General features: G+C 45.5%; 1 protein-coding gene across 1 annotated transcript in view; it reads right to left on the bottom strand.

Moving 5' to 3' along the window:
- The window catches only part of LAPTM4A (lysosomal protein transmembrane 4 alpha), a 43,886-nt gene extending 31,945 nt beyond the window's left edge, over window positions 1–11,941 (bottom strand). Inside the window, exon 1 of the mRNA XM_086926286.1 lies at window positions 11,734–11,941. Coding sequence (XP_086782412.1) covers window positions 11,734–11,832 — 99 coding nt within the window. The 5' untranslated portion in view covers window positions 11,833–11,941. The remainder of the gene's footprint in view (window positions 1–11,733) is intronic.
- Window positions 11,942–26,979: the final 15,038 nt, after the last annotated feature.

Genomic DNA, 26,979 nt, shown 5'->3' with positions numbered 1-26,979 from the left:
CCCGGTTCACCGTTCTGTCTGGGTCGCCCTTGCCCGCCATGTTGGAGCCGGGGATTGAACAAATGGTGGCACACCGAAACCCCTACGAGTACACAAGCAGGTGTGGAGCGTAGCAGCCGCAGATGTTCATTCAGCGAAAGGCCACTTCGCAACTTCGCCTACTCCGCCGGCTGGCGCAGGAGACACTCACTCGGCATATCGATCATGCGCTTCGATGTCGCTGCCGTCGGCCATCGCCGATACAATGGTTCGTCCCTGGCACGAATCTTCAGCACGACGTATCTTCGTCTATAAGTGTCGGATTTTGAATCGGACAGCAGTTCCCGTCTCCACGACCATTCACCAACAAGAATCCACCACCGTGGAACAGGATTTCGATCAGGATTTATGCGGAGGGTCTCCGGAGCTCCGAGCTTACGCGGCCATCTTGCTTGCCCGCAAAGCTCCTTCCCCAAGGGCTAGATTCTTACTATACATGGAGCTAAATTTGAGTCTATTAAATCAAATAAAAAGTTTTTTCTACCCCGAAAATACCCAACTCAAAGATTTGAAGTTGCTCTCATGTGATAATGAAGGAAGCGACTGTAAAATAAAATACTGGCATTAGTTCAAACAATTTGAGACCAGTTTATAGGGTAAGCACATTACAGTTTAATCAAGTAGGTTATTTGTGTCACTAGACCTGCAGGTCTGGTAAACTTTTTATAATTTTTCAAGGCCTGCAATGGTAATGCTGCTAAACAGACTTCACACCCGCTGGAAAGATTTGGCTCAGTGTCAAGATCTCCGTTAATGTATTTAATTAAAAATAAATAAAAAAGAATCACCAGCATACTTCAAACAGGGATGCAGCTCATCAAATATTGTATACAACAATCTGTATGATGTGACACGGTTTATGCAAATACCAAAGGCAGATGTTATCTGAAAACATGGATGAATGCAAAGGGTGCATCCAATGGTAAACGAGTGGAAAGATGGTTGTGTGGCTGCATACCTAGATGGAAGAACGCTGTTTTGAGGGTGGATAGATGAGGGTAACAAAGGATGCATGGGGATGAGTTGATGGATGCATTGGGTGCGGGTTAAGTGTATGCTGATGAGTGAATGAATGTAGTATTGAAGGATAAATAGAAGAAAGCATCAATGGAAAATGTAGAAGAAGGGTGAATTAACAGATAGGAATGGTAGAGGGATGCATTAATGTGGTTATATAGAAAACCTAAAATCGGTTAACATTACACTGATCTGCAAACAAACCAGTGGTATTTTAAGAGCAAAAAATACAAATCTGTTGTAGTAGCATCTGGTTCGCCCAGCACTGCTGACTTCCTGAGCTCTGCTTGCTATCCATGCTTAATTCCTAGTCTGAGCTGTGCCCAGTTAACAAGCCAGTCTCCACTACAGAAGACAGACATCATGCCAGTTCCACAGCTGAAACTGAGAATAAAAGTCTATTGACTTTCTCGTTTCTACGATGACAGTGAGATTAAGCGTAATCTAAGGGGCATCAAAAGAAAGAAAGCAAAAAGGCTGAGGATTTATTTCTGACTTGCTTCATTTTAGCCACCCATTAACCTATTGTGGGGATCAACTGTGTCTGCCACCTTTGAAGTAATAAGGATTGTGCCACTGCCATTGCCACATATAGTAATTTCCGACAGCCCCCCGAATTGCATTGAAAGCGACCACCTGGGGTTAACTTGAGCAAGAAATTGCAGAGTTCTAAAGAAAAGCCACTTACTAAAGAACATTCTGTGCCAATCGGATCCTTTCAGAAACCTAAAGTTTAGTGTATTAATTTCGTCCCACATATTTTTCGTCAATTCTAACCCTTAACACGTTTCCCATTTATTAATTGCTTTTTGGCAAAGATCAATGCCCTTCCTGGAGGCAAGCAATCTTTTCCATTCCCCTAGTTGCTTATAAATAATCAGCAGCTACTATTAATTCTGTTACCATCTTTTGGTTGCCCCAAATCTGCCCAGAGCAGGAAATCACCTTGAACAAGCTCACAAATGCCCAGATGTATCCACCTCTCTCTCCACTCAAATAGTCTGCTACCTTATTAAACCTAGCTCTCTCCCATTTTTGCACTATATCGGGGGTCATTTTAGCACCGGAATCCATAAGTAATTCTGACAAAGATTAAATGGCATCAATGTGGGGGATAGCATATGAGATCCACAGGCTTCTTTAACAAGCATTGGCATAGCCAATAGGTCTCTCCTTTGGGACCTTATAAGTGTTTAGCCAGAGTTATTGGCTTTGCAAATGCATTTAAGATATGTTCTAGAGCATTGCTGCTGCTATGCATCATGTTGAAAAGTTATAATAAAAAAGTGATATAAGCATTTTCCTTACCTTACATATAACCAAGAAGACATGTACAACTGAACAACCCAATTAAAAAATAAATATGAAAAAAAGGCACACAAAACAAGCCATGCCAGCTCAGTGAAGAAATATGCATATATGCAAACCCAGATGAGGGCATACTAGACAGCCCAAGTACGTTATCATTCTAGATCCAATTCAGTGTTGAATGGGAAGACACATACATTTTATATTATTCAGTAGACCATTTGTAGCCTAGTGGGCATAATGGTTGCATTTTTAAAATGTAGTAGTGGCCTTATACTCAAATTGTATCGAACAGATGTCCCTGGACACAGGAGCTGCTCACCGCCCCCACTGGTTTCCACGTCAGTGTTTCATAGATGTGGAACACAGTGGGCTTGATTGCATTAGCTTAGGCTCATGAGTCATGTCCTGGTTTCTAGAGGGGGTCGACTGAAAACAGTGAGGCACTTTTTTAGCTGTTCTAAAGCTGGGCTAGCTAGCAGCTGTTTTAAAGTATGCAATTTAATTAACAAGTATGATGCTGGTTTTAAAAGTTACATCTTTCCCTAATGCTTCTATTGTGTTCTATGTTGATCAGCTGTCACTCCGTTGATGTAAAACTGTAGTCCTATTTTTGCAAAATGTCCCAGTATTCGGTTCCCAAGATCTGGTCACCCTACATTAGCTGCAGTCTTGAATTCGAGGCAGCGTGGACGCTTTACATCGAATACCAATGCACAGGATGAGGCGCCTGCCAGATCGTGACGTCATCTGAGCGCCGAAGGGTCACCAAGAATACTGAGAGCTCCATGCTTACCTCATGTGACAGGCCAATGAGTGAGATCTAAGCCCCCTGTATGTATAGAGAAGGTCTCAGAAGCGACCGACCTATAAAAGGTTTTCTAGGAATAGGTTACTCCGGGCTTAAGTGGCTTTCACTCATGAATTTCGAAACCAAAACAAGTTTATTCTAAGGTTATGAGTAAACACGTCTTACGCCGAAAAATGCTCAGTTTAGACGGAAGCCACGGACGACCAGGCATTAATCTCGGAAATCAGACAACACTGGACACTCAAAGCAGCACAGTGATAATGGAGGTCTTGAAATCTCTTAGTTCTAAGACTAATGGAACAATAGAGAAGATTTTCCTTCACGATTACAGCCTTCCACTGAACTACCAGATTAATTTTCCCATCTCTCCATTGAATGATTGAAGAAAGGCCATTTTCACTAGGAGATAATACCAGTTCTGCTGACTGCTCATTTCTTAGCGGTTTCAATGCAAGCAGAAAGGGGGGGGGAACAGCAGCGCAACAAAGCGTGGGTTTCCAAGTATCTAGCAATGGAGTAGAAGGGATTATAATTAGGGCCACTAGAATTATGTGACGGAGAGGACCAAATTATTGGGCAGGGTTGACACAATAATACGGCAAGGAAAGGCAAATTAAGTGTTATAAAGTGACATATTTTGTCACAGTATCACTGCAATATTTTGCCTTGTTCACACACGATAACACTGTCTAGACAAAGATTCCACATCATTAGTAACAGTTTCACACTCAAAATTAGTAAGAAGCAATTAAAAGGTGACCAGCTGACTTCTGTCAAAGGCCTATCACTTCGGGGTAACACGTGATGCAGCATTTTTAGTAACTTTAGATCCGTTTGAGCTGTATCATTTTTTGGAGCAAAATCTGCAAATAGATAATGGATTACGTGGTAAAAGCACTAAATACATAATTATCTGAAACCGCCACAAAATCGCGTAATACTAGTGGCTCGATTTTAATGCGGGTCTTCAGTTTTGAAGAGACAGCCAACAGACCACACTTTCTCTAAAAGTCTGGGTATTCTGAGGTGAATGACCGCAGATAAGGACATTAATGCTTTCAATTTAATCTGATCACACTTTAGCATCTCTAAAAGGAGGGAAACTTCTTGCGGGCTGTATTTCACAGTAGTTGGCCATAATTCATTCGACCTGCAGATTCTGGACTGCAGCGAGCAAATGAGAATTGAACCCGTGGCACCAGACCCGCAGTAACAGCAGCACTTTGACCACAAGTATTGAGTGCGGGTGTCAAACCCCAGGGGAAGAGTTCAAAGTCTTCTCACATGTCCATTTGAAGATGGTAGAACTGATTAGCTCCTCGTGTGTCAATATAGTTACAAATGACTTGATATTGACCAAAAGACAAAATAAAAAAGATACACAAACACCTCTTAAGTTTCAAAATGCAATTGCCGTAAAACAAGAGCAGAATACCTAGAATCAGGACTGCTCAGTTTAGCCCTCTTACCTGGCAGGTATTATTATATTTATTGGACAGGAAGAGACACTGTGTAAACAATGCAAAGCACAGAACCGGTTTCTTCGACGGTTCGCAAAACAATGTACAAATGACGAATTGTCCATGAACACTCTCTGTTGCATGTTTTAAGCTTCGTTTAAAGGCCTGTAAGGGACATGTGAAAAACAAGACGTGTGGCCGAGTGGTGCACTTAATGACATGGCAGGAGCCACAAGACGTGCGGCCGAGTGGTGCACTTAATGACCCGTGAAAGACAGATGGCGGCTGCGCGCATGAACTCAAGCGCTAGGCCAGCCAAAGTGTGGGATAGCACTTTGAAAACTCATCTACTAAATGTCTCAGAGCAGTGCATGCGCTTGCTCAGCGAGACCTAAAAACCACCTCAGGGTTTTGTAGCTGCGGTTTTTTTAGGTGACTGTTTATTTTAACAAATTCACATATAATGTACTCCTTAAGGATCATCTGAACAAAATTGTTCTTAAAGATTGCCTTCTCCGAGTTTTGCATTGTATCTGGACATATACTGTGCAAAATAATTCTTTGGCTTGGGAAGCACCAAACCACCCTTTTCCAATCCTTCATATAAAGTGCTTGAGGCTGTTCTGGCAGTTTTTTGCCGAATAAATGATGTAAATAAACTCCACTTTCTTTAAAAAGTGAGGTTGTTAAAACACATGGGATTGTAGAAAATACGAAAATTAAACAATGGAAGAATTGACATTTTGAATCAGGGCGACCCTCCCTAAGACAGTTAAAAGGAAGAGAGTCCCACTGTGTAAACATAGCTAGTATTTTTAAGAGCACACACACACACACACACACACAGAGCCCCACACACACACAGAGCCCCACTCACACAGAGCGACACACACACACAGCGCGACACAGAGCCCCCCCACACACACACACAGAGCCCCCCCACACACACACAGAGCCCCCCCCCACACACACAGAGGCCCCCCCACACACACAGAGGCCCCCCACACACACACAGGCCCCCCACACACACAGAGCCCCCCCCACACACACAGAGCCCCCCCCCACACACAGAGCCCCCCCCACACACAGAGCCCCCCCCACATACACACAAACAGAGCCCCCCCACACACACACAAACAGAGCCCCCCCCCCCCCCCACACACACACACACACAGGAAACAGTGGCCAGAAAAAACGATAACAACGAGGGAAGAGGGGGCAGGAAAGCAAGCACAACGAGGGGGCAGGGGCAGAAAAGCAAGCACAACGGGGGGGCAGACAATCTATATTATAGCACTGCCACCTGAAAAACAACGATCTTGGCGATTTGGCTAACGTCTCCCTCAAATGTAAAGTTTTACTTAGTGCATAAAAAATGAAGCTGGTACATGCGATGCAACTACACGGTGCATAAGGAACACGTGGTATAATTACATGCAAGTTTCAATTGCTCACCAGAGAGACAAAAACAGAAGACAGCTGTGTACGGAGTAGCAGTGGAAAAGGCATAGACACCAACACAAGAGATGCGGTCAGACAATGGAGTCCTCGGGGGGAGCATTCATTAGGGGAGATACAACCATGCACAGGAGGCGAATGCGCAAGCATGGTGTCCTCATTTCTACTGGTCAGCCACAGGATATGGTGGATGGTCTAAGGCCGTGACAGTAGCCACCACAACCAGAAAGCACTAGACAGAGGGATGGGGATGGTCGAGGGGCTAGACTAAGACGGTACAATGCTGCTTGGACTGCATATGAAAAATACAAAGCACAGTGTGTCGGCGACTTGTACAAGTATGTGTGCAAGGAACGGTGGCGGTCATGTAGTCTCTAAAATTGCTACGGGAGCAGAGCGGTGTTGGTTATTGTGGCTGGTTCTGCGGCTCAGTACTGGCTGCTTGGGGACAGTAACCAGGCAGCAAAAGGCGACCCGAGTGCTCCGCAAACATTAGCAGGAGCGTAGGCCTCACAACCAATGGACGTGGAGGGATAGAAGAACAACACACGTAATGGAGAGAAACGGTTGGGGGGGGATTAACAGCTGACTGGGAGATAAAGGGGGGCAGATCTTGCTGGAAGCTAGAGCTGACAACCAGGTGGAAGACAGGGTCATAGTTCACCCCGAAGAAAAAAGTGGCAACCCTCAGCCCAAAGGAGTAAGAATATACTGCTCATCCAAATGGACGAACAGGGACACTACTCACTCTGAGGGACATAGTGGGACACATACCACCACAAGGAAGTACGAGAGGGGGCAACACAAGACTGAAAGGAATAACACAAGTCACCTGGGATATAAGGACAACACACCTTACCCTCAAGTAGTGAGGGGCAGTACATCCCAATATAAAGGAGGGAGACGCCTAATACAACTCACCCCAAAGGAGCAAGAAGGATCAGGGCGGCTAAGCTAAATCCAACAGAGGAGTACTTTAATGAGGGTCGGACGGCACAATGCGGGCCTAGCAAGTCCCCCGGACTGCCCCCTCCTCTTTGCTGCGGGGTTTGTAAGGCCGGCTGCGTGGGAGGATGGCCCGGCTGTAGGCCCAGGCACCATCAGCTTGGCACAGCAAACAAAGCAAGACCCTTCCCTTGTGCCAGGACGTACGGGTTCAGCGCTCTTACCCCTCTCCTCGCCGTTGTTCCTCTCCTGCTGCACCGGGCGCAGCCTCGACACTCGCCTGGGTCTCCTTTTGGCAGCTCTGACAGAGTTCATTTGCCGGGCTGGCAAGACGGCCGCAGGCGCGGGGAGGGAGAGCCGCGGGGAGTGCTGTGCATGGGGGGCGGACGCTCCAAAATGCCCCGGGTCGAAGAGGTCAGCTCACCCGGAGACTCTGGGGCCTAGCTGCCACGAACACGGGAGTGGGTGTCACAGAAAACGAGCGCTCGCCATTAGAGGAGCGATCCGCACCACCACGTTTCTCCGAGGCACAGCAGAAATGCCTCAGAGAAATGCAGCAGCATTTTTGGATTCGGGGTGTGTTTTCCTTCTCTCCTCTTCCCATTGGCTGGAATGTAAAATTCCAGCCAATGGGAAGAGGAGAAAGAAAACAGAAAGAAGCTAAACCCCCCCCCCCAAATCCGGGCTTGAACATAGTGACGCCCCTCTCCTCCAATGGCTGGCCTCCGTTTAGGAAGCTAGCCAATGGAGTAGAGGGGCGGGTTCAAGCCCCCATACTGAAAAACAAAATTTCTCGCCAGCGAGACTGCGCAAGTGCAGCCTACGCAGGCCGAGACCTAAAAAGTATGCACTTTCTAAAGTGCCTCACAATGTTGCAGTTCATAACACAAAGTGCCCCTGTGCCTGACCTTTTCCTTTAACCAGTGCTCACAACCCTCCGCCACCAATTGAGAATACTGGTACTGTGAAACAGTGCCAACCCCTCTCCTCCAATCCCAGCCCTAAAAATAACTTGCACTCATAAGTGCCACCTAACAACTAAGACAGTGATTCTAGAAATGTGGTGGCTTCTGCCACATAACCAAACATTTGGATTAAGCCATTGTTTCAAAAACTGAATTATTGTGGCTTGTCCCCCTTTTGACTGAAACTTCAGGATCAGAGTCCTGAATTCCTTTTGCCTCTAGGCTGATTCTACAGTCATGTCTGAAAACATTCAGAATTCAAAGTTATTCCCCTTAAAGGCCTTCTCCTTTATTGCTTTGGTCAAAATCCGCTCTTTAATTTTAAAACCAGCAAAATTGACTATCATAGTGTGAGGATTATTTGGCCTGACTGGTGATATGAGCCAGAAAACGATGGGCTTGATACATTGTTAAGCCCCAGTCAAATCCAGAAATCACAAAGGATTGGATCAGATTTCCTATCTTACCAATTTGATACACCCACCAGCATCCTCACTACGTGTCAGGATTCCTGTGATCCGGAGGTTGGAAAGCCTTGCATGGTTCTCAATCTGTTCTCAGCCACCTCCTACTGTAGACGCTCATTACTTTTTCCCAGGCTATGTACCTTAACCTCACAGTCAGACACTCTTTCAACCATTACACTCAGTCAGGAGGAGACCCGACAGAAACCAGTCGTTCATGCAATTCATCAGCCATTTTTTCCTGCGTGCCTTTAATAGCTTTCATTTCTTTTAGAAGCTCCACAAGCATAGAAATCAGACTTGGTGAGGGGTCATCATGGAACTGGCCATCTTATCTTAGGCGCTCAGTATGCTGCACTGCCCTAGGTTCCCTGGTACCAATCCCAAAGGCGGCGGGTCTACATTCAGCTCCTCCACTGTCCCTAGGTTCTGAAGACTATGAATAGCCTGGCCGCTTTGTCCTCCAACTTCAATCCTGGCATTCCTTATGTTGCTCTTGCTGGTCTGGAATAAGGGATACAGACCACTGCTCTCAATTTTTTCTAAGGCATACCCTTTTACATTTTTCCCTAGTTCCCTCCTGTGGCAGACTCAGTTTTCTTGTTGAATGCCTTGCTCTTCCACTTGTCCCTCTACATGTCACATGTGCAGTTCCGCTGATATTACTTGCACATCTTGCACCAGTACATGCCCGAATCCATCGACCCAGCCAGAGTCCCACCTTCTGCAGAAACGAGATGAAAAAACTCTGTACCAATCAGAACGCTCAATTTTTACACTGCTGCTCCTGCAAGACTGTGCGCACCGGGACCCCTTTTTTCTTTCAGCCTGCACTTGACTAATATCCACATAACTTTCCAGGGAGGGGCAGAGGTGGGTGAACTTTTCAGTAGGGGGGAGGGGGGGGCACAGATTTGTCAAACGGGGCCAGTCAGTTGTTAGCAAACCCAAAAAAGCTCTTTCAATGGAAAAGCAGAACTACCTGAAAGATGAGTTGAACTATGAATTAGGTTTAAACGTGTGTGCCTTACCCACACTGACCATTTCCCTCCACTTCCTACTGGGAATCCCACCTTTTAGTTCACTAGCAACCATGTTCTGGGCCACTGGAATTATGTGTCAGGAGAGAGGCAAATTGTGCTGGCAGGGAAGAATAAATTATGTTGTAACAAAAGACAAATTATGCGGAATAATGTAGCATATTTTGCAATAGTATTACTTCATTATTTAGTCATTTTTAGGTCTCAGCTATGCAGCGCTTTTGCAAAAGCTTGCTTCTCTACGATCAATGTTTATTATATGTCCATCCTTTCTGTGTTCCGACCCTTCCCATGGAGCTTGCTTCTATTACGTCTAGTTATGCCCTTGTGAGCATGTAGGTTTGTTTAAGCGCACTATTTATTTTTCTTTTGTTCCTTCCCACGTTTTCAGAATTTTCGCTTTTCTTCCTGTGTGTTCCTACTTGCTTTTTGATCCAAGCGCATTCACCCTACGGGAGCTTGGCAAGGTTTGCTTTAGTGCTTATAAAGTTAAATGTAAAAAGCTTTGTGAAATTGCATCAAATGGGCTGTCTGAATAAAACATGTTCACTTCACTCAATGTGTGCTTTTTGGCGTTTTTCTTTGAAATGGACTGAGATTGGTACATACTGAAACATTGGTGCCAAAAGCACATTGTAACTTGGGGAGAGGGTGTAGCCTTAGGCTAGGCAGCCAACTTTGGAGAAGGGGAACTGGGTTTGAGCCTCGGCTCACCATCCTAAGATTCTGGGCAAATCACTTAATCTCCCCGCGTCTACCAAATAATGAATGTGTCCTTGTGTAACATAACTGGTGCTTATGTAAAGCGCTCCAATAACTTAGGGTCGAGTTTGAGCCATATAAATCTGCAAAAAGAAAAACTAGTAACATTCTAAAACCTGCCTTTTAAAAAAAATACATTGTTGCAAGCTAAAGCTATTGTGCTCCTCCCTTCCACGGTTGAAGTTTAAAATGCTGGGCTGAGGGTTTTAGGAAAGTGATATTAAGCTGTGCGTTGCACATGCTCGAAACAATCCTACATCGGAGGACAGAAATATGGGCATCACCAAAACGCTGCTGCAGAATGTGGTATAAGGTGGTCAGGCAAGTAGCGCGCGACAGCATGGAAGCTTCATGAAATTGCATCGAACGCACTTTTTAAAATAATCAAATTATGCAACCTCAAATATCATGGGGATGATGTGTGCTGCATAAATAGATTAAGTATTGGTGATGCATTTCCAAATCGGTAAAAATCATTGGCAAAGCTAATAGTACCCAAAGGCAAGACCTATTGGCTTTCCAGTGCTTGTTAACCTTCGTAACACTCTCTGGGCATTGGCTGCACCTCATCGGTACCAGTTTAACAGCCAAACTTAGCAATAAGGAACAGAAATGGGACTCGTTTAGCTTTGCAAAGGGTCTTCCACTGCGCGGGAACACACGTTGCTGCACTTTTGAACAACATCTTGTGGTTCTAGGTAAATCATTTAATCCCCGTGGCTAACAAAACTGAATGTGTCCATATGTAACGAATCTGGTGCTCATTTAAAGCGCTCCGATATCCTCGGGTCTAGTTCGCGCTATATAAGACTTAAAAAAAAAAAAACTGGGGAAAAAAAATTCTGTTAAAAGTCTGCAGATTATGCGGCATATGACTGATTATGTGGCAAATCTATAATTTACAAAACGGTCGCAGCATCACATAATTCCAGTGGGCCTATGTGCATGCAAACCACCAGAAAAGCTTTAAAGGGTGATTGGTGTGAAATATAGTTGATATCTGCATCGACAATTTTTAAATATAGTACATCTAGGTGGAGCTATAACCATAAGGGGTCGCATATTATGCAATGCGATTTTAATGTAATTTGCAACTTTGACTGAGTGATTCCGTCCATGGAATTTTGAGGGGTCGTAGCGCTCACCACCTATCCGTGTACCTTTGACGTGGGAGGTTTTCAAATAAAACAGAAGCGTGGGAAGAGTATAGCGAAAAATGATGTCCCATCACCTCCGCGGGAGAGATCTAGACCGGAAGCTAACAGAGCCCTGTTATTTTGGATGAGATATATCTTGATTAGGGTTTAGAAAGGAAAAAACGTGTTGTCCAATAGGCAGGTGTGCACACTTGGACACAGTAAGACATTTGCCGGAAGACGTAATGCAGCGGATGAATATTACCGTCATCGGACATAACCCGGAACTGTATGTATCCCGAATGCGCAGAGCCCCAGTCACACTTACCATGTACCAAGTGCCAAGAATGATAGAGCCCGTGCGCACATGACAGCACCCGCAACAGCGGGTACTGTAGAGCCGATCACGACTCCGCTTCAGAGTCATGGCGAGAGGTTTAGCCCAACAACACGAAAGAGAAAGCGTCCCTCTCTACTGCGTCCTCTCAGCCTTTACCCGTCGCTGTCCCCTAAACTCGTACGTCAACACGCACGCTACCGAAAAAAAAACCTGTTATACGTTCTGACAAATCAAACGCTAGTATAAGGACACTCGAGACCACGCAAGAGGGCGGTACTTGTTATTGGCCAATTCCAGGACACGCTCTGTGCGTGTATTAGATCTTCTGTTTTCGTGCCGAGAACGCCTGTCTCGTCTCGTGCAGTGTTACTGGGATGTCATTAGAGAACGTCATTTGTTAGAATGGTCCTTTGATATTGTGATGCACCATGCACGCCTACATATTTGTATTTATTTATTTATTTATACGTTTTATATAGCGCGAACATGACCCAAGTGGGTATCAGAGCGCTTTACATACGGTTGAAGAAGACCCAGGAACATAGCTCAAAGAGACAAATCAAGGGACAAGTAGGTCAATGTGCAACAAGAGCAAAATTGACATATTGGTGGAAAATAGGGAGAAGGCTAGGGTAGAAAGAAAATTAGGGCAATATACATCAAGAACAAAAGGGACATTATGGTAGGCGACAGTAGGTCGCAACAAATTACATGTAATAGTTAGGATAGCCAAAAACTCTCAAGGTAAGAGGAGCAAAGATTCTAGATGAACGCATTGTTCATTAGTAGTGTGTTCACTTCCCTTTTGAAGGCAAATGTGGATGGAATAAGCCTTGTCTCCACTGTAAGGGCGTTCCAGAATCTCTGGGCAATGCCCGAGAATGTACGATTGCAGGTTTTAGGCTTATTGAATTTCTTTGGCTTGAGCATCAAGGTGCCGGTGCTCCTTGTGGACCAGAAGCCCCCAGAAAGTTCCAGCTTATTTGTCAGGTAAAGTGAAGAGCTCTATGGGTCATACAAGCAATCTTTAATTGGATCCTTGCCTCAAAAGGAAGCCAGTTGAGGGATTTTAGGTCCGGCGAGATATGGTTGGTCGTCTTGTAACCCGTGATGAGTCTTGTAGCCGCATTTAGAGAAGCTCTGATGGGGGCTAAACTGAGTTTCGGCAGTCCGCATAAAGTAGAACTGCCATATTCTAGTCTGGAGATGACCAGTGCTTGCACTGCCGATTTGAAATCCTCATGGGGAAGGTAGGGTTTGAGTTTTCTAAGGATGCACAGCTGGAAGTTCGCTCCTTTGGTAGATGCTCTGATGTGCTCTTGCATATTTAGGTTCTTATCAAGCAAAATTCCAAGTGATTTCATGGAGTCAATGAGATGTAGTTTGCAGTTGAGCGCCATGAGATTAGAGAGATATTTCCCAACAGTGAGGGTTTGCCTAGCCGGTGCAATGAGGATGAATTCCGTCTTGAGGGTGTTTAGTTAGAGATGGTTGGAGGTAAGCCAGTTTAGGGTTTTCAGCAGGGTTCAGTTGAAAGCATTGATGGCTTCAGGGTTGAATATTTTCATGTACAGTTGGGTTTCATCAGCGTACATGTGATATTGGATGTTGGAGGCTTTAAGAATTACCGACAGTGGTTCCAGGAAAAGGATTTTTTCTGTAGGAGGGCCATTAGGAAGCATGGGTGGGCCATGAAAATGAATGGATCCTGGCCAAAAGACAGCAAAGTGTTTAACCCCTTGCATGCTGATGACGAACCCCATCCATCATGCACAAGAGCGCTCGTGTGCTGATGACGGCTGGGGGCTGTCATAAACCCGCCCACTCGCGTTTTTGCTGCACAAACGCAGAATCGCGGCAGCATGCAAGGGGTTAATCGATCTGATATTTTAAGTGTTGGCATCTGTCCGCTTTTGACACCCAAGGTGCTACAAACTTCACTTTCCCTGATGTGCTTTCGGCTTTGCAAATGGGGAGGGATGCTTCTTGCCAGAACTTTAAGATGCCAAACTTTGAGACTGCTGCATGCTTCCAGTCATGTGCAGCAGCAGAAATGTTGCTGCCGACAAACAGAGCCACTTTGCGGATTTTCATGTGTTTAAAAAACTTTGGCAGCTTTTTACTTTTCAAAGCATTACAATTCAAAAATACAATGCAATATGCCCTGAATCAGAATTCAGTTTTCAAGATATCAGTGCTGGTCATTTGTGCATCATAGCAGCTACTATACTCCAGTGACTTCACACCTCTCCCTAGGCCTGAAAGTACCCTATATCACTAATGTCACTCGTGATTTTTTTTTTTAAGGGAGAAGAAGCCACAGGGCTGCACACCCCGGTTAAACATTGAGGTAAAAAACACTTCAATTTCACTTCTGAATGGCATTAGGTGGCCCAGGGTATTACTTGGGTGGGCTTGGCCCACCCTCTAGAACCGGGCCTGGGAAAGAGGAAGCTTATAAAAAAGTAATCAGGAGAATGTATGTCTCCCATTAACCTTACGGCTAGAGCTGGCACCTTTGGATCTGGGGAACTGGGTTTGAGCCTCGTCATCAGCTCAGCATCCTGTGATTCTGGGCAAATCACGTAATCTCCCCGCGTGTACCAATAAATGAATGTGTCCTTGTGTAACATGCTAAATAAATCTGCAAAATAAAAAAATTGCTGATGCAATGTCAGATATCAGTAAAGCAAACATCCATTTTTTTCTTACCTGTCAGGAGCATGGAGAAAATGATATTGCAGGCAGAGAGAGCATGACAAAAATGTTGTGCACTGGCATATAGCAGCAGGTTACTGCTAGTGCATACTGCGAGTTACATAAGAGCAGTCCCAGTCGGCAGAAGCCTGTCAAAGAATCCGGTTTAAATAGGTAGTCTCCCACCTGAATTAGGAGGGTTGGCATGCATGCATTACTGTTTGAAATAGAATCGCGGTGACACCCGCCTCCGTTATCAACAAACTGTTTCTGAAAGGTATAGTTTAGGGTGACCAGGTGTCCTGGATTTGCCCGGACAGTACCGGGTTTTCACCAGCTATACCAGCAGATTTTGGGAATTCTGGCTCATGTCCCAGTTTTTAGAGGGGGTCGACTGAAAACAGTGAGAGGCACTTTTTTTGGTGTTCTGTAGCTGTGCTAGTTAGCAGCTCTTATAAGTAAGCAATTCTGATTTGCTCCGTTGATGAAAAATGGTAGTCCTTCTATTTTTCCAGACTGTTCCGGTTTTTGGTTCTCAAGATCTGGTCGCCCTAGTATAGTTACCCTCGCAGTGTTATTCATAGTCTAGAGACATTACTAAGTTACACGTTTTGTGTACAGCTGACTTCACACTTTCTTCAGTCCTTGTCAAAGCTAAAGGCTGTCACTGTCTTTACAAGTAGTATATTAGCTGCAATCTGAATGCGTTTCGTTCACTGCACGCGCAAAGTGGTGGTGTATTAGAAATATCAGATAGTTAAAAAACGAATTGTCTTGTGCTAGGCAGGCCTAAAATAAACGAAACCAGCGCTGCATCAATGTGTTTAACTCTCCATAAAGGCCGGGCGCACGTTTTTTAACACTTTTAATTTGTAGATACTGGGACCAGCTCATTGTAAAGGGCCTGCATTGTTAAACTGCTTTAGCAGCATGTTTGCAGTAAATACTTGTTAGACCTGGGGGTCGCTAGTTGGCTGAGGTCGGTACCTTAGGCCAAATAGGTACCCTTGCTTCCACGTGGAGAAGTGTGGCTCAGGGGTTAGAGGCAGCAGACCCGGAATCTGAGATCGGCCCTGGACCAGGGTTCAATTCCCTGCCTCGGTGGGTCATGGGCTCAAAAATTCCACGGACTCGATAATTCTCGCTCCGGTGCCTTCTCGACTAATGGGTTCACACTCTGCGATTCTGGGCAATAGCTTGCTTAATCTCCACAACGGCCCCTTGCGGCGGGATGCCTGGCTTTCACCTTGTGGATACCCTGGCGGGGTTATCTCACAGGGGAATACCAGGACGGGTTCCCTAAGCAAGCGCCGGGAAACCCACTACGGGTAGCTGTGCGCTATATAAGCTCAAATACATTTACATTTTACATGTCAGGGAAAGGAAGGACGCCTTCTAAGATAGCCCCACCTCCCCCCCTCGGTAGCCAGGAACGAGAAGCAAGGCTTATCTTCAAGGCAAGTGTGTAAAGTATTTGCAACCACGCCCTCAGTAACCCAATGATGACACCATACATGGACTCTACACTAGTTTCATAAAAACAAGTATACATTTATATAAAAAGATATAAGATGAGGCCACACAATATAAATCCAACATATGCGTATATGTAATATTCCTCCTGGCCGGTTATTAGGCCAGCCAGCCCTTGTAAGTTCTGGCGATATTAATGAGCAATTCTAAAGGATCCACTGCAGTCCTAATACAATGCTATGCAGTTCGTAATGCAAGAATCAGGCACTTTGCGAAGTAAAAATAATGCAGTTCGTTATGCAACAATCAATCAGTTCGTAATGCCAAAATAGTGCAATGCGTAACGCAACAATCAGGTAGTTCGTTATGCAAACTAACGCAATGTGTAATGCAACAATCAGGTAGTTTGTTATGCAGAAATAATGCAATGCGTAATGCAACAATCAGGTAGTTCGTCATGCAGAAATAATGCAATGCGTAATACACTAATCAGGTAGTTCGTAATGCACAAATAATGCAATGCGTAATACACTTCAGGTAGTTCGTAATGCAGAAATAATGCAATGCGTATTACAACAATCAGGTAGTTCGTAATGCAGAAATAATGCAAAGCATAATACACTCCAGCACCAATCATGGTGCCTTAGGCGGTCTCTCCGCCACTCGTACTGACTCGCGGTCAGCTTCAGTCAACAGATACCCCCAAACGGGTATGATGTAAACCAAAGCTCAGGGCCCAGTACTGCCACTCCTTGGCATGTACGGGCCGCGATATGAGCCGAAGCAGAGGCTCGCGCTGCAGGAATGGGAGAGACCGAAAGTGTCTCTTTCTGAGCCCGCACCCCGCCCCAGGCGGCGACACATGTTACCTGGGGGGTGCGACCTCGCTCTCCTCTCTTCTTCCCGTGACTTGGGCCTCTGATGCAACTTTGTGAATTCAGGGCAGTGGAACTCTGGTCCTCCTTAGACGGGGTTGTTTCGAGGTGCTGCTCTGGCAACTGCGGGCTCGGGCCAATGGCTCAGCTCCTCTGGGGCTGCCGTTCCGGGCCGCTGGTGCTACGAAGATCTCAGGCTGAAACAGGGCACACGCACACAGCGTCGCTGAGACTTACTTGAGCTTCGGGTTGCACGATCACAGGGCATTCCTCACGAAGGTCTCAGGCTGCACAAAGCACACGCACACAGCGTCGCTGAGACTCACTTGAACTCCGGGTACAAGATAACAGAGTAATCCTCACGAAGGTCTCAGGCTGCACAAAGCACAGGCACACAGCTTCGCTGAGACTCACTTGGACTCCGGGTGCACGATAACAGAGCAATCTTCACGAAGGTTTCAGGCTGCACAAAGCACACGCACACAGCGTTGCTGAGACTCACTGGGACTCCAGGTGCACGATAACAGGGCAATTCTTACTAGGGTCTCAGGCTAAAAAAAACACGCACACAGCGTTGCTTAGACTCTCCTGGAAACTTTTGTGTTCCTGAGTTTCCGCACAGGGAGCCAGCTCACCTAGGGTTCTTGGGGATAAGTTACTTCCGGACATAGCACACAGCAAATTCCTTTCAAGCAGGGAGAAAGAGCACACAGCAAAGTCCCTTTAGCCTCTCCTTGGTTAAAGCAGCAAACTGCAGGCCAGCCCCAGAACACACAGTAAGGGTCAGTCCTTTCCTTCAGTCTCTTCAGCTGTTTCTTCCTTGGCAGAGGTTCCTCTTGACCACGAAGTAGGTTCAAGCCTTTTCAGTCTTGATCAATCCATTTCTCCAAAGTTCAGGGGCGTCTGCTCTCATAGTTATACCCCTCAATGTCTTTGATTTCTTTGTGTTCAAGGGAGCACTGACCCCTGTTCAAACCAGTTCTGGTTGCCTCCCTGCCAGTGACACCGTCTTCCATTGATGAAGGGGGGTCTGGATTCTCAATCACGCAGCAGGAGATGGGACCATTTTATGGCAGCAACCCATGCCTCTTCACCTCTAGAGGCTACTCTTCTCCCTTACACTCCAGATGCAGGCCAGCCTGTTGCTGTCTCACCTCCTCCCCTGGGTCAAGACATTCCTCAGATCCTATCACTTTCAAATCCAGACAGTCAATTCACAACCAGGCAGAGACACACAGACATGTTAGAGCACAAAAACCCAGCCACTTCTAAAAGAGTGGTTTCTAAACACTCAATGCAAAAACCACCTTTAATAAAAGATGTGTTATTACATTGTGAGTTTAGGCACACTAAACTTCACATCTCCATCTTAAGCCTTTGGGAAGATAGGCTGGAAAACATATTACAGCCTCCCCATTCTGTCGTAAAGGCAAGATGGCCTTTCAACAGTGAAAAACGAAATGGAGAGTAGTTCACTGTTAGTACATGGTACACACCTCAGTACATGTCCTACCTTTCACATGCTTTTTTTATATATATATATTTTTATTGGGAATTTGAGTGCATCACACAAATAGAAAACATTATTGAGTTAATCCGGACATAAAAACATCAATTGATCAACAGACTCAGTACATAATACGAACCACAGATAATACGAAAATGCATAAAAACACAGAAAGCCAATTATACAGGACCTAGTTCATCTTATTCACAATTCATAATAACAAGACCTTTAAAAGCTGAGAGATAAAACTAATAAAGTGCAAGGTTACATCTCAGGCAATTACAGCTTAGTCTGCCTCCAATTAGTGACAGGGGCCCAGATCCTTCTTCCAAAGTCCCGTATTTTCACCCCCTTTCGTTCGTACAGGCAGGACTCAATATTATGAATTCCAAGTAACCTAGAGAGCCACATTTGAAAGGACGGGGCCACAACATCCTTCCAGCCTGCTGCTATTAGAATCCTGGGTACAGCCACGGATATAAAAACCAATGCTTCTTCCTCTTTCCCCAGTTTTAAATTAGAATCAGTGCCCAAGATCATAAGGGTAGGGGATATATCAATCTTGTGACCTAGCAGCCCCTCCCAACATTTTTCGATCTCATTCTTTACTGGGGTCAGGAGGCTGCAATTGAAAAACATATGCAATAAATCTGCTTGTCCATCCCCACATCTTGGACACGTATCATCGTCTCTGACCCCCATGCAAATGATTTTCGCCGGGGTGTAGTACAGATTGAACACCGTTTTGTAATGCTGGGCCCTTAGGTTTGTGGCTCTAAAGATCTTTTTATTCAATAGTAAGGCCAATTCGACATCTATGTCTGGATTTCCCAGTTTTCTAGACCAGGCTACCTCGGTCTTATCAACATCGTCTTGGATCTCTAAGATAAGGATGTTATAAGGGTCTTAATTTTTTTACAACCTCTAGTCAATGCCTCCAGAAGGGGGCTATTGTCGGGGGGTGGCGATTTTGGTCTGAGTGCCTTCAAGGAGCGTGTCAATTGGGCGTATGCAAACCAATGATTACCTGGGATTCCAAATCTGTTTTGTCAGGCATCAAAGCTTACAATCCCTTCTCCATCCATTAGTTACCACAAAGTCTTGATGCCCAACCCTCTCCAAACTTTAAAAGTCGTATCTGCTCCTATCCCTGAGAAGAGGCTCGAATTGTAAATGTGTAGGTATGGATTGACTTTGGGGATGTTACACAGCTTTCCACAGGCCTTCCACACCCGCCAGACAGTCAACAATCTTATATCTAGCTTTCTTGTAAAATCTGCGATCAACTTCACATAACATTAAGCCCATCGCCTTCCTTCCTAACAGCAGCTCAAATATAGAAGGGGGCCGCTGAACTTCGGGGCTTAAATGACTGTGAAAAGCCTCTGGCTGGAATAGCACAGTCATTTGAGTCAGAAGACATGTCCAATGATACAGTCTTAAGTTAGGCAAAGCCAGTCCACCCCTTTCTTTTGGGAGAGATAACAGATTTGTGGACCGCCTTATCTTCCCAAATTGCCATATAAATTTAATAAAGATAGATTCTAAATTCATAATTATTTTTTTCTCCAGGAATAGTGGTATGGCCTGAAAGAGATATAGTACCTTAGGGAACATCGTCATCTTGACAGCATTCACCCTCCCAATCAATGAGAGATGTAGCCCGTCCCACCTTCTCAAATCGGTCTCTATTGATTTATTGAGCGGCATATAATTTTCTTCCACTATTTTATCTACTGAGGCATTCATTTTCACCCCTAAATATACAGCTGCGTCCACAAATCTCGAGTCTGATTTAACTATGTTTTTCGTACAGATAATCTGGCACCAAATTGTTTTGTCAGCTCGGACAGGACGACCATTACCTGCTGGGAGTCGGTTGAGAATACCGCAAGATCATCCGCGTACGCAAACATTTTATTTTCGTACCCATTAAAAACCACAGGTCTTAACCTAGGACACCCTAATATGGCCTGGATGAGAGGGTCAATATAAAGAGAGAAGAGAATCGGGGAGCACCGGCACCCTTGACGGGTTCCTCTCTTTATTGAAAACAGATCCGATTTCTCGCCCATGACCGTGACTCTAGCAACAGGATCTAAATACATCGCCCTAAGTGCTCTAATGGTTTTCTCCCCAAACCCTCTTCCTGCCAAGATACCCCAGAGAAAGCTCCAGACCACACGGTCGAAAGCTTTCTCTGCGTCGAGCAGGATCATGGCCCTCCCGTCTCCCGTGGCGGCATGGGCGTCAAATAGAGCTATTGCTCTGCTGGTATGATCCGTCGTGCCACGCCCGGGGACAAACCCATGCTGCCAAGAGGAGACGAGACCACCAATAATCCTGCTCAGCCTCAAAGCCCAGATCTTAGAGTACAGCTTGGTGTCAGAGTTGATCAGCGAGATTGGTCGGTACGACCCCGGGTTCTCAATAGGTTTCCCTTTTTTACCTTTCACATGCACTGCACCCTGTCCAGGGGTTACCTTGGACCTAACATAGGGGTGTCTGATTTGCATAGAAAGGGATGGGTAAGGCCTGACAAGTGGGTGCAATTGTCAAGACAACATGGCAGTTTAACAACCTGCGCACAGGCACTGCAGTGGCATGCCTGAGTTCTCTCTTTAAGGCTACTTGTGTGGGTGTACAATTAGGGCTGCAGGCCCACTAGTAGCATTTGCATTACCAGCCCTGGTACACATAGTACACTTTAGTAGGGACTTTACTAGTAAGTCAAACATACCAATCATGGACAATTCAATTACCATTACACTTTACACAGGGAGCACTTGCACTTTGACACTGATCAGCATTGGCAAAGTGCCCAAAGCATCTAAGTTGGCAACAATATGTCAGAAAAAAGGTCTAGGGGAAAGCTAAAAGTTTAGGGAACTTTAGCCAAAATGGGCCAAGCCCAATACAACCCCCTCCCAGCCAAAAAGCCAGGGTAGCCCAAATCAACTACCTTAATGGACTTCCCCCCCTAGGGCGAGAGAACACGTACGCAGGCCCGCTACCGCAGGGACACTCTCCTGTTCTATGCCTTCCTGACTGCAGGGGATTCTCTTGGTCACTACTCCCTGGGCCAACTATGCTGCTCCATGGGTACTTCTTGACAGATGAGAGTGCTACGGGAGTGCGGGTCACTTGCCAACTCGCACCTAGAGCGGTACCCCTGGAAGACCCATCTGTCAGGATACTGTCTCTAGTTATCCTGCCCTTCAGGTTAGAGGTGGGTTTACCCTGGTCACTTCTAGGGTACTTAGTCCTACTGGCTGGGCACGGTCCCACAGGTTTTCCCACGGGGGACACTTCCCTCTCTTAACCTTCCATTTAGATTGATGTGCCTGCCATTGAGGAATGGCATCCACAAACTTCAGGACCGGGGGAGTTCTGATGACACGCCCCACGCCCTCCTGACACTAGGTGTTCTTCCTTACACAGCTGGCAAGTAGGCGCTAGGCCTCCAACTTGGTGCTCCTCTACGGAAACCTCCAGTCTCTGGGGTGGGGTGGTGAATGCCTGAGGCTGCTGCTCACACTGCCTCCCTCTCTTTTGAGACAGGGCGCTAGCCCACATACCCCCGCCCCCTACTCCGGGACCTAACGGTTCTACTTCGCCTCTCTTTCCTCTCTAAGGCCTCCTCAGACCCTTGGACCCATGACCAGGGGCCAGGCTCTTGTGCCAGCCCCCGGGAATCAAAGAGCTTGCACCCTAACTCGGGTTGGTGCATTCCTGGAAAACAATTACTGAGCCTAGGCTCCCTAGGGGCAAAATTAAGCAACCCCTTCAAATAATTTGCCATGCTAAAAATCACCCAATCATACAGTGCATGCTTGTACTCATCTACACTACACTTGGCACTAGCTGTATGCCGCCACCATTCAAACTGGACTCTGCCTGTTTAACCTTAATGTCCAGTTCCCTCATGCTAAACTTATGAGCTAAGAGAAACTTTTTCTCTTCTAAGGCGAGAGCGTTCCTGCTCACCTCTGCTCACGTTTCACTTTCAATGAGCAGCTTTTACTCTTCCGCATGAGTTTTAAGTTTTAAAGCAACAAACTCATGCTCTCTGACCCATGAAAAACTCCTCCCTGAATGGCTACTACCAGCCCCTGAGGCGGGTCCTTCCACTGGCCAATCCTGTGGACCAAATCCATTCCCTGGGTCATCCTCATCCATGTCAACATCACCCGTCTCCTGAGCCCTTTTGGCTTCCCACCAGGCCCTCAAGGCCGTTTGCAACTCCTCCTTCTTGGAGCTACTTTTCATGGGACATCCCAAAGCTCTGCAGAATTGCCTCAATTGATCAACTTTGTTGGTAAGCAGTGCCTCAATGTTGAACTCAAATTCTGCAGCCTCACTGGCTACTTGACTCCACTGAGACATGATGTGTGGCTTAAAGGTCGCTTAAAAATAGAACCAAAAAAAAAAAACACAATATGTGGTTGTGTCGTGGTCTGCGCTAAAACTAGTGATGTACACCAATTACTGTGAGTTAACTTGCAAATACACGTTCAATCCCAAACCGCTGATCACCAATGTTAGACCTGTGGGTCGATAGTTGGCTGAGGTAGGTACCTTATGCCAAATAGGGACCTGTGCTTCCACATCAGGGAGAAGAAGGACAGCTTCTCAGATAGCCCCTCCTCACCACTTCAGTAGATTGGCATGAGCAGCCAGGTGTATCTTCAAGGCAAGTGTGTAAAGTATTTGCAACCACGCTCTCAGTTACCCAATGATGACACCACAAATGGACTTCACACGAGTTTCATAAAAATAAGTATACATTTATATAAAAAGATATACAATAAGACTACACAATATAAATCCAACATATGCGTATTTGTAATATTCCTCCTGGTCGGTTATTAGGCGAGCCAGCCCTTGCAAGTTCTGGTGATATTAATGAGCAGTTCTTTTGATTTCACAAAAGTTTTATTGGGAGTTTCAGCAAAGGAAAAATGATACATGCAGAATCATAAGAATACATACAGAAACATAAGAAAGAAAAATCATAAGAAAATACAAAATTATGTTACATTGTTCTCACAAGAATAATCCTCTCAAATAATACACCTACAATAATAATAACAAGTCTATGAAGCAGACAAAGTGATGCAGAAAAACATCGGTGTTTAGGTGCTGTGCCCCAAATAAGGGAACTGTACACACTACCACTCGGGAGGTGGGAGGGGGGTCACAGAGGACCTATAGGGCAGTACGGTTACTCATGGGGGTTTATGTAGGTTAAAATAGTCGTCTAGGGAGGACCAAATTTTCCTGTGTGGGGGCGCCAAGGAGTATTCGTGAGAGAGATGTTGTCAGCGCCTCTTAGATTAGAGATCCAGTTAAGCCAGTGTGGAAAGGATGCCTTACGAGTGTCCTTCCAATTGTTAAGGATTATCTTAACAGCCGCGTTCAGTAGTAGATCAAGCAAGGCCTTATCATTGTCGTCGAGTGTGTCGGCTTTGGTAAAGCCCAACACAAGGGTTGAAAATTTCCGCGGTAGGGAACCTTGGTAATGAACTCAAAAATTCTATCCCAATAATTTGTAACACAAGTGCATTTAAATATTAAGTGTTTGAGATCACCTCCCTCCTTTGAGCAATTCCAGCATGTATCGTCATCTCTAATGTTGTGTAGGAAAAGTCTCTTGGGGGTCCAGAAGGCTTTATGGAGGAGCCAGAATTTAGTTTGGGAAAGAGTAGGGCTAACTTTGTGACGTGTGGTGGATTCCCATGTTCTGGCCCACTCCATTTCTGAGGTTGGTGTTGAGGAATAGGACTCCCCAAAAAGTCGAATAGAGTCAGTAAGGGTGGACTGCTGTGGTCGTATCAGTTTGTAGATTTTAGAGACTCGATGGCCAAGCTTATTAAGGGTAGCCAGGTAGCTAGGAAGGGATGGGGTGCTATTGTTAAGTTTCGCTTTTGAGATTGCCACTTTGACATTTAGGAAATTGTAAAACTCTATTTCCTTAAGGCCATATCAATCCCGTAGGTCAGCAAAGGAGAGCGGATCAGAATTGGTAAAAAGTGGCCGGGAAGAATATTCCTTTTGCCACCCAAGTGTCGTTGTGCAGCTGTTTCCCTTTATATGTCAAAGTAGGGTTGTGCCATAGGGATTCCCAATTCGATCTTTTAAACTGATGTGGTAGGTGTTTTCTCACCTGTAGGAGGGCTTCTTTTGTGTTCTTAAACATGGGTCCTGAACAGAGGGAGGGACGCAACGCAATGGTAAGGAAGGAAGTAGGGTCAAGGTTTTGTAGAAGGGCCTTTTTCACTGTAAGCCACACTGGTGTGTATCCTGGCAGAGGCGTCAGCCAGTGTGAGCCTTGTTTAGCAAGGAAAGCGGTTTGGTAAAGCTTGAAGTTTGCTAGGTAAATCCACCTTGGGTCTTGTCAAGGCATAATTTCTTTAGGCTGATTCTGGCTCTTTTCCCCTGCCATAGGAAGGTGGTTATCAGTGTGTCGAGTCTATGGTGGAAATCCCTGGAAAGTGTGAGAGGTAACATGGTAATGAGGTAGTTGACCAAGGGGAGATCATCATTTTGATGGTCTCAACCCGTCCCCACCACGTGATAAAGCGAGGAGACCAACCATAAAGGAGTCGCTTGATTTTGGCTAGGGTAGTGGTCTCATTGTGCCGGAGCGTTCCAAGCAGGGAGTCCGCAAATTCTATTCCCAAATATTTGATAACGTCATTTTGCCATGTCAGGCCGGAGTCACTTAGGACGTCTCTGGTGGTATGCACATTCAGGGGCTTGACCTCCGATTTGTCCTGATTTAATTTATATCCGGATAAGGCTGAGTATCTATCTATTGAAGTCATAAGTGCTTTTATGAAGTTTTTTTTGTGTCTTCTGTCCCTATTAAAATGTTATCTGCGTAGGCCGCTAGCTTCACTTGAGTTTCCCCAAAAGTTACGCCCACTATTTCTTTATTGCGCTTGATGTCAGTCAGGAGAGATTCAAGGGCCAGAAGGAATAATTCAGGGGAGAGAGGGCAACCTTGTCTAGTACCTTGATATAGGCGGAAAGGGTCAGAGAAGGTACCGTCAATGGCTATTCTGGCAGTCGGAGAGGAGTATAGGGCAATTACCATTTTGATGTATGAGTGACCTAGGTTGAAGGACTGCATACAGTGCTGTGAAAATGACCAGGAAACCTTGTCAAAGGCCTTTTCGGCATTCAGAGTTATGGCAACCAGTGGGGCGGGGGAGGTCTTGGCATTTTCTAGAATGTGACACAAGAGCCTGGTATTATCGTTCAACATCTGATGTTTTAGGAACCCTACTTGTGAGGTGCTGATCAATTTGGGAAACAGGATATTGAGTCTATTGCCAGGATCTTAGCATAAATGTTACAATCTAAATTTATCAATGGGACGATAATTCTTGGTTAAGAGTGGGTCTTTGCCATCCTCACGATGATGCTGGCTTCACTCATGGAAGGGGGTATGCTACCACTGGCTGCGACTGAGTTGAAGAGTGTCTGGAGGGTGGGAGTAAGTTGTTTGTCAAAGGCCTTGTAAAAGGCCACAGAAAAACCATCAGGCCTTGTTGTTTTTAAGTGTTTTGATGGATGACAAGATCTCCGTGGGTGTAATGGGGGAGCCAATTTGGGAGCAATCCTCCTCTGAAAGTTTGGGCAGATTCAATTTTTCTAGGTATTTGACGCAGGCATCCTTATCGAGGGACAGATCATTTTTCTATAGTTCCTCGTAAAATGATTTGAAGGTCTCTAAAATCTTGGCCTGTTTTGTATGGATGTTGTTCGCGGGGTCTTTGATAGAGGTTATAGTAGACAACTTCTTTTTGTGTTAAGATAGGAAGCAAAGAGTTTACCTGCCTTGTTCCCTTCACATAGCTTTAGGGCTTTGAATCTATTGATCCAGACCCCAGCTCTTTTGTTAGTGATAGTGTTGTATTCGTATTTCTTCTTGGTTAAGAGATCAAGGGTTGTTGAATCGTCAGGGTTGGATTTGTGAGCGGTTTCTAAGTTTTTAATATCTTGTTCAAGTTTTTCTAAATCTTTATTTAGTTCCTTGTTGGTTCTAGCTCTGATGTTGATGATAACACCCCGGATTGTGGCTTTGAGCGCGTCCCATATAGTGGTGGGGGCAGTATCAGGCAAGGCATTCAATTAGATATATTCTTCTATGGCGTCTACTATTTGTTGTCTATTAACGGGCTCGGCTAGGACTTCTTCATTGAAGCGCCACCTTCTAGGGGGTAAGATCGAGAGGGAGCCAGCAAGTTTGGTACTAATACAGGCTTGGTCAGATACCAGTTTAGGGGCTATCTCCGTTTCCTCAATTAGGTGGGTAAAGGAGCTCGAGATAAGGATAAAATCAATTCTAGAATACGAGTTGTGTGGGGCAGAATAAAAGGTGTAATCCCTCCCATTAGGGTTTTGAAGGCGCCAGGAATCTTTTATTAGGTATCGGTCGCAGTGGCGTAATAGTGCCTCATGTGAGCGGGAAGGATGAAATGTGCATTTAGACTGTCGATCGAGTATTGGGTCCAAAGGGAGGTTAAAATCACCCCCTACCACTAGGAGGTCGTCTTGTCGGACATTTTCTATGGTCTAGGAGACTGAGCCCCAAAATTCCGGACCGTCTGAATTGGGGCCATAAATATTCACAACATGTACTGGGTCGTCGTCTCTTAAGAGGCGTGTGACCAG

Source organism: Lissotriton vulgaris, chromosome 6 (assembly GCF_964263255.1).
Source record: "Lissotriton vulgaris chromosome 6, aLisVul1.2, whole genome shotgun sequence".
Taxonomy (NCBI): domain Eukaryota; kingdom Metazoa; phylum Chordata; class Amphibia; order Caudata; family Salamandridae; genus Lissotriton; species Lissotriton vulgaris.
The sequence above is the reverse complement of the archived record's forward strand: the minus strand, read 5'-3'. Positions and strand labels throughout refer to the sequence as shown.